Source organism: Microcaecilia unicolor, chromosome 14, assembly GCF_901765095.1.
Source record: "Microcaecilia unicolor chromosome 14, aMicUni1.1, whole genome shotgun sequence".
NCBI lineage: Eukaryota > Metazoa > Chordata > Amphibia > Gymnophiona > Siphonopidae > Microcaecilia > Microcaecilia unicolor.
The window spans coordinates 49,187,111-49,203,645 of NC_044044.1; the positions used below are offsets into that span (position 1 = coordinate 49,187,111).

General features: G+C 48.1%; 1 protein-coding gene across 1 annotated transcript in view; it reads left to right on the plus strand.

Annotated features, from left to right (window-relative positions):
* COPA (coatomer protein complex subunit alpha) overlaps positions 1–12,456 on the plus strand; it is a 72,699-nt gene extending 60,243 nt beyond the window's left edge. The window contains exons 30-33 of the mRNA XM_030186392.1: positions 532–642; positions 779–940; positions 1,118–1,312; positions 11,581–12,456. Coding sequence (XP_030042252.1) covers positions 532–642; positions 779–940; positions 1,118–1,312; positions 11,581–11,640 — 528 coding nt within the window. The 3' untranslated portion in view covers positions 11,641–12,456. The remainder of the gene's footprint in view (positions 1–531; positions 643–778; positions 941–1,117; positions 1,313–11,580) is intronic.
* Positions 12,457–16,535: the final 4,079 nt, after the last annotated feature.

The window sequence follows — 16,535 nt, forward strand, 5'->3', positions numbered from 1 at the left end:
CCAACAGTAGCACAAGTTTAGCGGTAGCTGGTGGGGGGATCCCAAGCTCTACCAGCTGAAGACTTCCACCTAATGGTAACAAAAATGCTACTCTCAACGATACTGGAACCTGTGCATGCTCAGTTTTCAGCACATGCCTTTGCAGACTGCCAAGGTGGAAAGAAGCATTTTCCTGCCAGCTTAGATATTTTTTTTTTTTTTTGGGGGGGGGGGGGGGGAGAACACTTGGTGCCCACCCACTTCTTGCCTAGGCCCACCCACAATCTGTTGTCTGGCTACGCCCCTGCCTTAGACATATGAATAGCTGGCTGTCTCTCTTCCATACAGAACAGTGTGGAACAGCAGCTAATGAACAGACATGGCTACTGCCCACTCTGCCAGTTGGTAAACCTGCACCAGGCTCTGCTCTGGCTCTGCTCTTTTGCATTCCATTGCTGCCAGTGTACCTGTGAGCTCAGGTCTGCCATCCTGTGTGCTTTCTTGCACTTTTGGGCTCTTCAGTGCACCGTCTCACCATTTCTTCCTCAATAGGCCCAGCAGCTCATTGTGATCTGCAGGGAATACATTGTTGGACTGTCCATGGAAATTGAACGAAAGAAGCTTCCCAAAGAGACTCTGGAGCAGCAGAAACGCATCTGTGAGGTACCAAATAAAATTTCATTGATGATGATATCTTGAAGAATGGGGAAAAAAATAATCATATAGTATAATTAAATACTTTATTGCAGCAGTGTTCTCATTTTCCTCTCATTTTCTTTTGGTCCTGCTCTCTACTCAGATGGCAGCATACTTCACTCACGCCAACCTACAACCTGTGCATATGATCCTGGTACTCCGCACTGCTGTCAACCTCTTCTTCAAGCTTAAGAACTTCAAGACTGCTGCTGCCTTTGCCAGACGCCTCCTGGAGCTTGGACCCAAGCCAGACGTGGCCCAGCAGGTACGTGTGCACAGGGGGCGATGAGGAGACGACAGGCTGTATGGCAGTGAGCTATTGGAGGTTGCCACAAGGTATATGTGTTGTGTCTCTGCTCTGCATTCTGGCAGCCTACAGGCAGAGTTGGGACAGACGGGATTGACTGACTCAACATGTATTCCATTTGTTTCATTTCATCAGACCCGGAAAATCCTGGCTGCTTGTGAAAAGAGTCCAGTGGACACCTGCCAGCTGAATTATGACATGCATAACCCTTTTGATATCTGTGCTGCCTCATACCGCCCCATCTATCGTGGGAAGCCTGTGGAGAAGTGTCCCCTGAGTGGAGCCTGCTATAGCCCTGAATTCAAGGGTCAGATCTGCAGGGTCACAACGGTAAGGGCTGAGCCCATCTTCCTTTTGATTTCCCTCTTCTCCCTCCTAAACAACCTTCCCAGACTCTTTCAGCTGCTAGTGATTTTTTTTATTTTGGGTGGGGGGGGGTAACTTAAGTACATAAGTACATAAGTAGTGCCATACTGGGAAAGACCAAAGGTCCATCTAGCCCAGCATCCTGTCACCGACAGTGGCCAATCCAGGTCAAGGGCACCTGGCACGCTCCCCAAACGTAAAAACATTCCAGACAAGTTATACCTAAAAATGAGGAATTTTTCCAGTCCATTTAATAGCGGTCTATGGACTTGTCCTTTAGGAATCTATCTAACCCCTTTTTAAACTCCGTCAAGCTAACCGCCCGTACCACGTTCTCCGGCAATGAATTCCAGAGTCTAATTACACGTTGGGTGAAGAAAAATTTTCTCCGATTCGTTTTAAATTTACCACACTGTAGCTTCAACTCATGCCCTCTAGTCCTAGTATTTTTGGATAGCGTGAACAGTCGCTTCACATCCACCCGATCCATTCCACTCATTATTTTATACACTTCTATCATATCTCCCCTCAGCCGTCTCTTCTCCAAGCTGAAAAGCCCTAGCCTTCTCAGCCTCTCTTCATAGGAAAGTCGTCCCATCCCCACTATCATTTTCGTCGCCCTTCGCTGTACCTTTTCCAATTCTACTATATCTTTTTTGAGATACGGAGACCAGTACTGAACACAATACTCCAGGTGCGGTCGCACCATGGAGCGATACAACGGCATTATAACATCCGCACACCTGGACTCCATACCCTTCTTAATAACACCCAACATTCTATTCGCTTTCCTAGCCGCAGCAGCACACTGAGCAGAAGGTTTCAGCGTATCATCGACGACGACACCCAGATCCCTTTCTTGATCCGTAACTCCTAACGCGGAACCTTGCAAGACGTAGCTATAATTCGGGTTCCTCTTACCCACATGCATCACTTTGCACTTGTCAACATTGAACTTCATCTGCCACTTGCACGCCCATTCTCCCAGTCTCGCAAGGTCCTCCTGTAATCGTTCACATTCCTCCTGCGACTTGACGACCCTGAATACTACTACTACTACTACTAACTAGCATTTCTAAAGCGCTACTAGGGTTACGCAGCGCTGTACAATTTAAACATAGGACAGTCCCTGCTCAAAGAGCTTACAATCTAAAAGACAAGAAAACAATCTAAAGACAAGTGAACAATCTAGAGGACGAGTGAACAGTTAGTCTGATAGGGTGGATAGATTGGGGTATTTTATATATCTCGAGTGGTTAGGCGCCGAAGGCAGCATTGAAGAGGTGAGCTTTAAGCAGAGATTTGAAGATGGGTAGGGAAGGGGCATGGCGTATGGGTGAAGGAAGATTGTTCCAGGCATGGGGTGAGGCAAGGCAGAATGGGCGGAGTCTGGAGTTGGCAGTGGTGGAGAAGGGTACTGAGAGAAGGGCTTTGTCCTGTGAGCGGAGGTTACGGGCGGGAACATAGGGGGAGATGAGGGTGGAGAGGTAGTGAGGAGCCGCGGACTGAGTGCATTTGTAGGTAAGGAGGAGGAGCTTGAATTGTATGCGATAACTGATCGGAAGCCAGTGAAGTGATTTGAGGAGAGGGGTGATATGAGTATATCGGTTTTGGCGGAATATAAGACGTGCAGCAGCGTTCTGAACTGAATGAAGGGGGGATAGATGGCTGAGTGGGAGGCCGGTGAGGAGTAAGTTGCAGTAATCAAGGCGAGAGGTAATGAGAGCGTGGACGAGAGTTCTGGTGGTGTGCTCAGAGAGGAAAGGGCGAATTTTGCTGATGTTGAAGAGGAAGAAGCGACAGGTCTTGGCAGTCTGTTGGATATGCGCAGAGAAGGAGAGGGAGGAGTCGAAAATGACTCCGAGGTTGCGGGCAGATGGGACAGGGAGGATAGGGGTGTTATCAACAGAGATAGAGAGTGGAGGAAGAGGAGAAGTGGGTTTAGGAGGAAAGACGAGGAGCTCGGTCTTGGACATGTTCAGCTTCAGGTGGCGGTTGGACATCCATGCCGCAATGTCGGATAAACAGGCCGATACCTTGGCCTGGGTCTCCACGGTGATGTCAGGTGTGGAGAGGTATAGCTGGGTGTCATCAGCATAAAGATGATACTGAAAACCATGAGACGAGATCAGCGAGCCCAGGGAAGAGGTGTAGATTGAGAAGAGAAGGGGTCCAAGGACAGATCCCTGGGGAACTCCAACAGATAGTGGGATGGGAGTGGAGGAAGATCCATGGGAGTGTACCCTGAAGGTGCGGTGGGAGAGATAAGAGGAGAACCAGGAGAGGACAGGGCCTTGGAACCCAAAAGAGGACAGCATGGCAAGAAGTAAATCATGGTTGACAGTGTCAAACGCGGCGGAAAGATCGAGGAGGATGAGGATGGAGTAGTGACCTCTGGATTTGGCCAGGAGCAGGTCGTTGCAAACTTTAGAGAGTGCTGTTTCTGTCGAGTGCAGAGGGCGAAAGCCGGATTGAAGTGGATCGAGGATGGCATGAGAGGAGAGAAAGTCAAGGCAGCGGCTGTGAACAGCGCGCTCAAGTATTTTGGAAAGGAAGGGTAAAAGAGAGATGGGGCGGTAGTTGGAGGGGCAGGTAGGGTCAAGTGAAGGTTTTTTTGAGGAGAGGTGTGACAACGGCGTGCTTGAAGGTGTCAGGGACAGTTGCAGTGGAGAAAGAGAGGTTGAGGATGCGACAGATGGCGGGGGTGACAGTATGGGAGATGGTGTTGAGTAGGTTGGTGGGGATGGGATCAGAGGAACAGGTGGTGCATTTCGAGGAGGAAAGAAGGCGGGAAGTTTCATCCTCGGTGATCTCAGGAAAAGAGGAGAAAGAGACCTGGGTAGGTTGGTTGATGGAGAGGGTTAAAGGGTGAAGAGGAGGTGGTGGCTTGGTCGTGAACTCAAGGTTGATCTTTTGCACTTTGTCGCGGAAATAGTCGGCCAGTGATTGAGGAGAGAGAGAAGGGGGAGTAGGAGCGGGGGGCACTTTTAGGAGGGAGTTAAGGGTGGTGAAGAGACGACGAGGGTTGGAGCTGAGAGAATTGGTCAATTGGTGTAATAGTCCTGTTTTGCACGGAATAGGGAGGAGTGGAGGGAGGATAGCATGAATTTGTAGTGGAGGAAGTCTGGAAGGGTACGAGATTTCCTCCAGAGGCGCTCAGCGGATCGGGTGCAGGAGCGAAGGTAACGGATGCAAGGAGTCAGCCAGGGCTGGGGATTGGTGCGCTTTGTGGGACGGGAGATGGATGGCGCAAGGGTGTTCAAAGCAGAGGAGAGAGCGGTATTGTAGGCGGAGACCGCTTTGTCGACAGTTTCGGAGGACATGATGGAGGGGAGGAGATTAGAGATAGTAGATGATAAGGTGGAGGGGTCAATAGCCTGGAGGTTCCTGGAGGTGGTGGTTAAAGTTGGACGGGGGGGGAGGGGGGGGGTGAAGAAGTGTGAATGTGATCAGGTGATGGTCGGAGAGAGGAAGAGCTGAGACGTGGAAATTGGAGGGTGAGCTGGAGGAGGAGAGGACGAGGTCAAGACAATGGCCGTCACGATGAGTAGGGGTGGTGGAGCACAGCTGGAGGTTGAAGGAGGATGTTAGGGTGAGGAACTTAGAAGCATGGGGGTCGGATAGGTCATCAGCATGTACGTTAAAGTCTCCGAGAATGAGGGACGGAGATGAGGGGTCAAGAAAGACAGAGAGCCAAGCATCAAAGTCGGTAAGGAAGGAAGGGAAGGATTTATCAGGGGGGCGGTAAATGACTGCCACTCTGAGTGGTAGCGGGTAGAATAGCCGGATGGAATGGGCTTCAAAGGATGAGAAGCAGTGAGACTGCGGTAGGTGGAGGGGTTGGAAACTACAGGAGGGTGAGAGTAGTAGCCCAACGCCTCCGCCGCGGCCAATTGGGCGGGGCGTGTGGGAGAAGAGATAGCCTCCATGGCAGAGGGCTGCAACGGAGGCAGAGTCTTCCGGGGAGAGCCAGGTTTCGGTTAGGGCGAGCAGTTGAAGGGAGCGAGAGATAAAGAGATCGTGGGTGAGAGGCAGTTTGTTGCAGACTGAGTGGGCATTCCACAAGGCGCATGAGAAGGGGGAGGGAGGAGGGGGGAAGGAGGGGAATAGAGACGAGATTGGAGACATCCCGGGATCGTTCGCAAGGATAGGACGGGGACAGGTGAGGGGGACCTGGATTAGGGTTAATGTCTCCCGCGGATAGCAGGAGGAGGAGCAAGAGAGTGCGGAGGAGGGTGGGGGAGGTTGGGCGACGAAGGCGACGAAGACGGGGTGTACTGAGGAGGAAAGGGGATGGGTTAATGGCAGGAAGGAAGTGCCGAAGGTTGAGAGCCAGGAAGGAGGGGGACAAGAGGGATGGTAAGGTGAGGGATGGAGGTGAATAGGGTATTGCGGTGGCGGGCAGGGTGGGAGGGCAGCGAGTAGTTCTAATGGTAGACAGTGGGAGTGGGGGGGAAAGGAGATTAGGAAGGGACAGGGCAAGGAAGAGAACATGGACAGGGGCCATAGGTGGTGACTGAGGTGTAACAGGTGACAATATAGTGACTGAGGTGTTAAGCAGTTAACAGGTGTTAATGGGTGACTATGTAATGACTGAGGTGTTAAGCAGATAGATAGGGCTTGAAGCTAGGTTTTGGGTTGGCGATTAGATAAGTCAATGGCTGATAAGCTAGCAGGCAGGTAGGTAAGTCAATGGCTGAGAGGCTCGCAAGCAGGCAGGCAGGTTACTCGATGTGTTAACAGTCAGATGGATTGGAGCAAGCCGGAACAAGCTGAAGCAAGCAGGAACAAGCCGGAACAGGCAGGTACAGATGGACAAGCTGGAACAAGCAGGAACAGATGAACTGTGTCAGGATGAGCAGACGGACAAGCTGGGATCAGGAAGACTGGAACGAGCTGGGATCAGGAAGACTGGAACGAGGTGGAACACGCTGGAGCAGAAGAATTGGAGTAAGCAAGGAGAGGCTGGGTCAGGCAGGCTGAAACACACTGGAGCCGATGGACAGCAAGGGGAAGGCTGGATCGGCAGCTGAAACTAGCTGGACACGCTGGATCCGGTGGACAGCTAATAATAATTTTGTGTCATCGGCGAATTTAATTACCTCACTAGTTATTCCCATCTCTAGGTCATTTATAAATACATTAAAAAGCAACGGGCCCAGCACAGACCCCTGCGGGACCCCACTAACTACCCTCCTCCACTGAGAATACTGGCCACGCAATCCTACTCTCTGCTTCCTATCTTTCAACCAGTTCTTAATCCATAATAATACCCTACCTCCGATTCCATGACTCTGCAATTTCTTCAGGAGTCTTTCGTGCGGCACTTTGTCAAACGCCTTCTGAAAATCCAGATATACAATATCAACCGGCTCCCCATTGTCCACATGTTTGCTTACCCCCTCAAAAAAATGCATTAGATTGGTGAGGCAAGACTTCCCTTCACTAAATCCGTGCTGACTTTGTCTCATCAGTCCATGTTTTTGTATATGCTCTGCAATTTTATTCTTAATAATAGCCTCCACCATCTTGCCCGGCACCGACGTCAGACTCACCGGTCTATAATTTCCCGGATCTCCTCTGGAACCTTTCTTAAAAATCGGAGTAACATTGGCTACCCTCCAGTCTTCCGGTATTACACTCGATTTTAGGGACAGATTGCATATTTCTAACAGTAGCTCCGCAAGTTCATTTTTTAGTTCTATTAATACTCTGGGATGAATACCATCAGGTCCCGGTGATTTACTACTCTTCAGCTTGCTGAACTGACCCATTACATCCTCCAAGGTTACAGAGAATTTGTTTAGTTTCTCCGACTCCCCCGCTTCAAATATTCTTTCCGGCACCGGTGTCCCCCCCAAATCCTCCTCGGTGAAGACCGAAGCAAAGAATTCATTTAATTTCTCCGCTACGGCTTTGTCCTCCTTGATCGCCCCTTTAACACCATTTTCGTCCAGCGGCCCAACCGACTCTTTGGCCGGTTTCCTGCTTTTAATGTATCTAAAAAAGTTTTTACTATGTATTTTTGCTTCCAACGCTAATTTCTTCTCAAAGTCCTTTTTTGCCCTCCTTATCTCCGCTTTGCATTTGGCTTGGCATTCCTTATGATCTATCCTGTTACTTTCAGTTGGTTCTCTTCTCCACTTTCTGAAGGATTGTTTTTGGCTCTAATGATTTCCTTTATCTTACTGTTTAGCCACGCCGGCTGACGTTTAGTCTTTTTTCCCTTTTTTCTAATACGTGGAATATATTTGTCCTGAACCTCCAGGATGGTGTTTTTAAACAGCATCCACGCCTGATGCAAGTTTTTTACTCTGCGAGCTGCTCCTTTCAGTCTTTTTTTCACCATTTTTCTCATTTTGTCGTAATCACCTTTTCTATAGTTAAACGCTAGCGTACTTGATTTCCTAGTTTCCCTTCCTTCAATGCCAATATCAAAACCGATCATATTATGATCACTGTTATCAAGCGGGCCCTCGTATCGTTACCCCCTGCACTAGATCATGAGCACCACTAAGGACTAAGTCTAGTATTTTTCCTTCTCTTGTCGGCTCCTGAACTAGCTGTTCCATGAAGCTGTCCTTGATTTCATCAAGAAATCTTATGTCCCTTGCGTGTACAGATGTTACATTACCCCAGTCTATATGCGGGTAATTGAAATCCCCCATTATTATTGTGTTGCCCAGTTTGTTTGCGTCCCTGATTTCCTTTAACATTTCCGCATCCGTCTGTTCGTCCTGGCCAGGCGGACGGTAGTACACTCCTATCACTATCCTTTTCCCCTTTGCACATGGAATTTCAATCCACAGTGATTCCAAGGAGTGTTTTGCTTCCTGCAGAATTTTCAATCTATTTGATTCAAGGCTCTCGTTAATATACAATGCTACCCCTCCACCAATCCGATTCACCCTATCACTACGATATAATTTGTACCCCGGTATGACAGTGTCCCACTGGTTATCCTCCTTCCACCAGGTCTCAGAGATGCCTATTATATCTAATTTTTCATTTAGTGCAATATATTCTAACTCCCCCATCTTATTTCTTAGGCTCCTGGCATTCGCATATAGACATTTCAAACTATGTTTGTTGTTCCTAAGTACATCATGCTTAGTACTTGACAGTATTAATTGGCAATCTTTTGTCTGATTTTTATTGTTATTTAAAGATACCCGATCTACTACAATCTCTTTTGCAACCTCACTATCAGGATACTCTATCTTCCCTGTTATGGTGATATCTTTGAAAGATACCTTATCCCGAACCATGCTCTTTTGAGCGACTGTCGGCCTTCCCCCCATTTCTAGTTTAAAAGCTGCTCTATCTCCTTCTTAAACGCCGATGCCAGCAGCCTGGTCCCACTCTGGTTAAGATGGAGCCCATCCTTTCGGAATAGGCTCCCCCTTCCCCAGAATGTTGCCCAGTTCCTAACAAATCTAAAGCCCTCCTCCCTGCACCATCGTCTCATCCACGCATTGAGACTCTGGAGCTCTGCCTGTCTCTTGGGCCCTGCGCGTGGCACAGGTAGCATTTCAGAAAATGCTACCCTGGAGGATCTGGATTTCAGCTTTCTACCTAAGAGCCTAAATTTGCTTCCAGAACCTCTCTCCCACATTTTCCTATGTCATTGGTACCCACATGTACCAAGACAGCGGACTCCTCCCCAGCACTATCTAGAATCCTATCTAGGTGACACGTGAGGTCCGCCACCTTCGCACCAGGCAGGCAAGTCACCAGGCGATCCTCACGTCCACCAGCCACCCAGCTATCTATATGCCTAATGATCGAATCACCAAGTACAACAGCTGTCCTAACCTTTCCCTCCCGGGCAACATTTGGAGATATATCCTCGGTGCGAAAGGATAATACATCCCCTGGTGGGCAGGTCCTGGCTACAGGAGTACTTCCTACTTCACCAGGGTGATGCTCTCCTTCTAGAACTTATGTTCAAATTTTCCAGGCATAGGTACAATTAATGCAACATTCTCTTAACAGTTTTTTACACTGTTGAATTTGCATTGAGACGCAGGTGCAGTCATTCTTCGTAGTTACCGCGGTACATTGGGTCATTGAAACTAGCTTAGATCTTCAATGTAAAAAGAATTGAAGCGGTGCAAAGAAAAGCTACGAGAATGGTATGGGATTTGCGTTACAAGACGTATGAGGAGAGACTTGCTGAACTAAACATGTATACTCTGGAGGAAAGGAGAAACAGGGGTGATATGATACAGACGTTCAAATATTTGAAAGGTATTAATCCGCAAACGAACCTTTTCCGGAGATGGGAAGGTGGTAGAACGAGAGGACATGAAATGAGATTGAAGGGGGGCAGACTCAAGAAAAATGTCAGGAAGTATTTTTTCACGGAGAGAGTAGTGGATGCTTGGAATGCCCTCCCGCGGGAGGTGGTGGAAATGAAAACGGTAACAGAATTCAAACATGTGTGGGATAAGCATAAAGGAATCCTGTGCTGAAGGAATGGATCCTCAGGAGCTTAGTCAGGATCGGGAGGTGGGGCTGGTGGTTGGGAGGTGGGGATAGTGCGGGGCAGACTTATACGGTCTGTGCCAGAGCCGGTGGTTGGGAGGTGGGGCTGGTGGTTGGGAGGTGGGGATAGTGCTGGACAGACTTGTACGGTCTGTGCCAGAGCCGGTGGTTGGGAGGTGGGGCTGGTGGTTGGGAGGTGGGGATAGTGCTGGACAGACTTATACGGTCTGTGCCAGAGCTGGTGGTTGGGAGGCGGGGCTGGTGGTTGGGAGGTGGGGATAGTGCTGGGCAGACGTATACAGTCTGTGCCCTGAACAGCACAGGTACAAATCAAAGTAAGGTATACACAAAAAGCAGCAAATATGAGTTATCTTGTTGGGCAGACTGGATGGACCGTGCAGGTCTTTTTCTGCCGTCATCTACTATGTTACTATGTAACTATGCCTGCAGATATTGTGCTCATTTTATAAGAAACCTCCTTCAGTTGCATGGCAAATGTCAGCACAAGGCTAATACAATTATGGTTTTAGGGATAAATATGCATCAAGGTAGTATAGGAATACTAGAGGTGATTCTCCTCTTTGTAAATTAATATCTTGACGATGGAATAGGTGCAAAGAAACCTGCCCAGATGGGTGGGGAAAAAACCTATTCTGGGTAGGTTACAGTTCTGCTGTGTGAGATGTGAACTCCACACCAAACCTCTGGTCTCTGAGGCTGTGTGTGTGCTTCTTCCGGGTTTAATTTGATTTAGAAACTTTATATACCTTCTCCTTGTAAGTAGTGAGTCTTGTAGCCTTATCCATTGTCAGCAACCAGCCATAATTTTAATATAATATAAAGTGTTGGGGATGGGGAGGGAAGAGCATATATCTTGTTTTTGAATTTATGATTAAAAAAAAAACCCCACACACATACTTTCTGATCTTGCAGCTGATTGTGAAATAGACATCTGGGATAAAAACAGAATTTTAGTATCGGGTTTTTCTCAATTTTTTTGTTTCATGGATAGAATCTTAGACCTAACTAAACTTTTTTTTTTTTATAGACTAGATCATGCTTTATATCTCTTTAAATGTGCAATTTAGGAGTTTGTGATGTTTGCACTCTTAAGATCCCACCATCATCTGTAAATCAAGGGGCAATGGAACAAGGCCCGGTGCCAGAGTCCGTCGCCCTCTCCTGCTCCCAGACCGCTGGCGCCGCAGCCCCGTCTCCACCTGCATACACTCAGCTCTCTTCTGTCATCCGACCCCCCCTGCATTAAAAAAAAAATCTGTAAAGCAACAGCGCAGCACCTTCTCTGGGAAAGCGGCAGCTCGCCTCGGGCGGGCCTTCCCTCAGTGTCCCTCCCTCCTCTGATGCAACTTCCTATTTCCGCGAAGGCGGGCCACAGTGATGGCAGGCGGGTTGGATGACAGAAGGGAGCAGAGAGTATGTAGGTGGAGACTGGGAACACCGGCGGCCTGGGAGCAGAAGGGGGAGGCGACAGAAGTAGCGATTGAGGGGTGGGGGTGCGATACTGGGGGGGGGGGGGGGCCTTGCCCCGGGCCCAGCTCAGTCTCTCGGCAGCCCTGGCTGGTGTTCTTGCCCTAGAAATCCCACTTTTGGAAGGAGTGCAGACTAAACTTTACACAGCAGCATGATGAACGAGGGCAGACAAAAAGACCAGCTGGTCCCTCCTGTCTGCCTAGTAATCCAAGTCACTTAACAGAGTTCGATATGTTTCTTCCCTGTATTCCTAGGCGACGGAGATTGGAAAAGACGTCATTGGACTGAGGATTAGCCCACTTCAGTTCCGTTAATATCAATGCAGGCCGGAGGACGAACCATGTGCAACCGCTCATCATCCTGTTGAAACTTTACTCTCTTCCTCCTCCTGCCCTTCTACTTACAACTGAACAAGGAGCCTAATGTACTACGTCCGTAAATATGTTATAAGCTTCGAATAACAACAGCATGCTGGGGCTCCTCATTTCCTGTATTCTGTAGCATCGCTGTCACCTGGTTTGATTTCACTTCACTGTGAGGTTTTGTAACTTGCGCTGAAGTCAAGCTCATCTAGAAGTCATATCGCATTTCCTTATACTGCTGGGAGAGGATGAGCAGCTTATTCAAATGCTAAGAGGCAAGGACCTTTGTACTAAACCAACCCAAATAAAATACAGTCTCATACTGAGATATGGAAGATGGTTGCATCTGATTGCCTTATCAGGAGTCCCTCATATACAGGCATTTTCACATGTAATGGACATCAGTCTCATGCATATTGTAGTGAACCACAGTTAGGGAGAGACAGGCATGAGTTTTCCCAGACAGATCCATAAATGGCAAAATCTAGATCTGTTAAGACTCTACAGTGGTGTTAAATTTTGAGATTAGCTCTTCTTAACTTGGCATATCTTCTCTCTTACTATTGGGCAGCCTTTGCTCGCAGATGAATATGTTTTTATATGGGCTATTTTGCTCCTGTGTTGAAGGCAGTTGAGGTTTTGTACCTTAACACACTTCTCTTAGGGCAGTGGGTGCTCAGCACAGTGAATCTTTGTTCCAGATGACCTTTTAACAGCTGACACTGACCTTGTACGTTTTGATGACAAATAAAGTGTTCTATGACCAGATGATGATTTTGTGATTGTGAATCAGAGCCAGTCAGTACACAGCTCCCCTTTAGAAAGGATCCTCAGGAGCTTAACCGAGATTGGATAGCAGAGCCGGTAGTGGGAGGTGGGGCTGGAGGTTGGGAGGCGGGGATAGTGCGGGGCAGACTTATACGGTCTATGCCAGAGCCGGTGGTTGGGAGGCGGGGCTAGTGCTGGGCAGACTTATATGTAAAAGTAGCACACATGGAGTTGTGTTGTTGGGCAGACTGGATGGACCATGCAGGTCTTTTTCTGCCGTCATCTACTATGTTACTATGAGGTGTTAATGCAGCTGCCAAGCATGGGGCACTGTGAGCTCCAATAAGCTGCTGAGGGTCAAAGATAACTAAGGGGCTCATTTTCAAAGCACTTAGCCTTCCAAAGTTTTGAAAATATGCCTCTAAGTGACCTTTAGCCAGACTTTCAGTGAAAACTAACCGGTTTTGCAGCAGCAAATGTTTCCAAGTCTAGCCAGCGAAACCTTGTCCAGCAAGATTTGAGTGAGTTGTCTGGCTAGATTTAGCTCATTACTACTGACAATCCATGTTGACTAGTTAAATTGAAAACCTAGACCAGGAATGCTTCCAGAGCTGCCACTTTTCTGAACAGCTAAATTTGTGTCCTGTGAACTCGGACAGATATGTATACCCACCTAACTTCCAAACCTAGCCAGGTAAGCTACTTGAAACATGACCTGTATGTATCTAGGCAATGTACACTTGGCATTCACAAAGTAATCACAGATGACACAAGATTTCTGAAGCCTTTTCAACTCTGGTTAGGATTTGCCCTCCCTCTACTTGCACAAAACATACTTCTATGGAAAACCACTTTTCAGCCTTGCTGTGATGTTTATTGCAAAATTCAAGTTGGCACTGGCAGATCCTTAAGACATCTTTCTGCTGCCTTCCCCCACTCCACCGGCTGGCTGACTCAGCAGAAAACAGATCCAAAGTACAAAGGATTACAGGACAGCCTGCCAGCCAAGCAATCCTCTACAATAAACAAAAAAGGTGAAGCTTTTTTGCATTGTTTTACAACAGGCTAGTCCAGCCCATGGGCCAGAACTCGGTTCACCAACCCTCATTTCCTTTGCCCATAGAAGCTCTGGGTGAAGTCATCCGATAGGACCTGTTTCTCTGCCGAGACTGGTCTAACTGGGAACTTGAGCCGCACGGCACCAGAAGCTGAGGCTGATCCCATGGTATCGAGAGACAATACCACAAGACCAACCTCAACTTATGGTGCCACATGGCTCAACCTCGTGGCGAAACCAGTCGTGGCAGAGAAGCAAATCCTATGGGAGGACTTCACCCGGAGCTTCTGTGGGCCATTCATGGAAGCAAGTGTCCATCAAAGCGGAGGGGTTTTTGGGTGAAGAGCAAGAGAATGGGTGAATGCGGGCGGGGGGGGGTGGATATATATATATAGAGAGAGAGGATAGGTGAAGGCAGGGGCGATATATTATATGAGAGAATGGGTGAAGGCAGGGCGGCATGGAAGAGAGAGTGTGAGTGTACTCAAGCGCCCACATGCGTGTCTTGGCCTTCCGAACATTACAAAATATTAAATGTGGCCCCCCAATTAAAAGAAAAAAAAAAGTTGGACAAGCCTGTTTTAGAAGAAAAATGTAATACTTCAACTGTGTACGTATCACACTGCCTTTGTTTTTGAAATGCTGCTTCCTGAGTGCTTAACATCCACAAAGCAAAAGCTGTTTTCAGAGATCCAGTGCTGATTAGGAACGATGAGTAATTTTTTTTAAGTCTCTAACTGAATTACCTTTATTTAAATAAAGTGCAAATATATTCTTAAAATAGTGCTACTTAACTGCCTTTTAAATGTTTTCCCATAGAAGAGAAGGTCTCTTCGAGCTTTTTCCCAGTGCACTATTGAAAATATCACTTCCAGCCTGATTAAATCGGGAAACGTTCCTCATACTTACGAACCCCTATCAACCCATTTCAATAAAAAAACTTCATTATTGACAACACATCACCTGCCTTAGATCAATCGATGAAAATCTTGGGCATCACCATTGACCAGCATTTATCATTCGAAGCTCAGGTCTCAAAGCGTCTTCCATACACTAGAAGTTAAAAAGGTTGCGCCCTTTCTTCCCAAGCCCCACACTTTGCACCATCACCCAATCTCTGATACTATCCATATTTAATTATTGTAATGCCATATATGTGGATATTAAAATCTCCTTTAAAAAATTACAAACAGCACAAACTACCGCTGTTCGCCTTGTATGCAGTGCTCCTTGCTTTGAGAAGGCTTCCCCTCTCGTTAAAATTTCACTGGCTTCCCGTAAACCCTAGGAACACCTTTAAAATATGCGCAACTTTACCAGATCATATATGGTTTATCACTCTCGTATGTGCAACAACTAATTGGATTTACCTTCACATAATACAGTAAAAACATCTAGGGAATACTTCATGCTCCATTATCCAGGAGTAGCCTGCAGCGGACTTTGATCCTGGGGAACTGGGTTCGATTCCCACTGCAGCTCCTTGTGCCTCTGGGCAAGTCACTTAAACCTCCATTGCCCCAGGTACAAAATAAGTACCTGAATATATGTAAACCGCTTTGAATGTAGTTGCAAAAACCTCAGAAAGGCGGTATATCAAGTCCCAGTTCCCTTTCCCTTATGACAAACCCAACAGGGTTGCCAGGTAGAAATTTTTTTTCCAGCCCAATCCAGGCCAGAAACCAGCCCAAAACCCGCCCAAACACAAACCCCGCCCCTGACACCCCCACCCCCGCGTCACCGGCCCCGCCCCCGCCGTCACCGGCCCCGCCTCCCACGTCATCAGCCCCGCCTCCCACGTCATCGGCCCCGCCTCCCACGTCATCGGCCCCGCCCAAAACGTCACTAACCCCGCCCAAAAACGTCACTAACCCCGCCCCCCGCGGCCGAAAAAAATCAAAAAGCCGCCCAAAAAGCCGCCCGGAAGCCTAAAAAACCGACCAAAAAACCGCAACCCGCCACGGGCAAAAATTTCCCGCGGCGGGTCGCAGAAAACCGCCCAATTGGGCGGTAAAACCGCCCACCTGGCAACACTGAAACCCAATATCAGAAGTGAGCCAAGTATCAGGCAATCAAGCCATTGTGACATCACTGATGAGGTTGGCTCTTATTGGTGGAATGAGTGGAGGAGTAGCCTAGTGGTTAGTGCAGTGGACTTTGATCCTGGGGGACTGAGTTCGATTCCCACTGCAGCTCCTTGTGACTCTGGGCAAGTCACTTAACCCTCTATTGCCCCAGGTACAAAATAAGTACCTGAATATATGTAAACCGCTTTGAATGTAGTTGCAAAAACCACAGAAAGGCGGTGTATCAAGTCCCATTCACTTTCCCTTTCCAAACTGCAAAGGTCTTTCTTTATAAATCAATCCTTGTTGCAGGCTTCACATATCAGAGTACCAGACTTTGGACTTCTCTACCCAAGCAATTAAGGTGAGATTCCATAAATTACTAAAGGCTTTTCTATTAACTACATATCTTATCAAAAAAACAATAAACTAATGCCGCTGTCTCTCTTTTCAAGATCCTATATAATAATACACACCTCCAACATTCTAACCTGCCTGGGACCGTGGCTCCCTCGGAGGTGGTCTGCTAGGCAGCTTAGAACGCTCTGACGACAGTAACGTCACTGACAGCTGATTCCAAGGCAAGGGGAGGAGTATTTTCCTGCCTGGGAATCAGCTGTCAGTGCGCCGCTACCTGCAACATAGAACCCCCCCCCCCCGGCGCATCAACAAAGCACCCCCCACACCCCAACAACATCAACCCCCCCCCCCCCCCCCCCCACACACATCCCATCCTGTTCAAGGCCCCCTCACGTGGAGTTCAAGACTCCCCCTCCCTCCGATTTCAACACCCCCCTACGCGTAAATGATCCCTGGACCCCCCTGCTGCGAACCTCTCGACCCCACCTCCCCATCCTGCAGAAAACCCTCCCCCGCCGGCATCGTGTACCTGTGCTGAAGACAGCCAAATTTCTCTTCTCGGCTGCGCCGGGGCGTTGCTTAAGTAATGATCATCT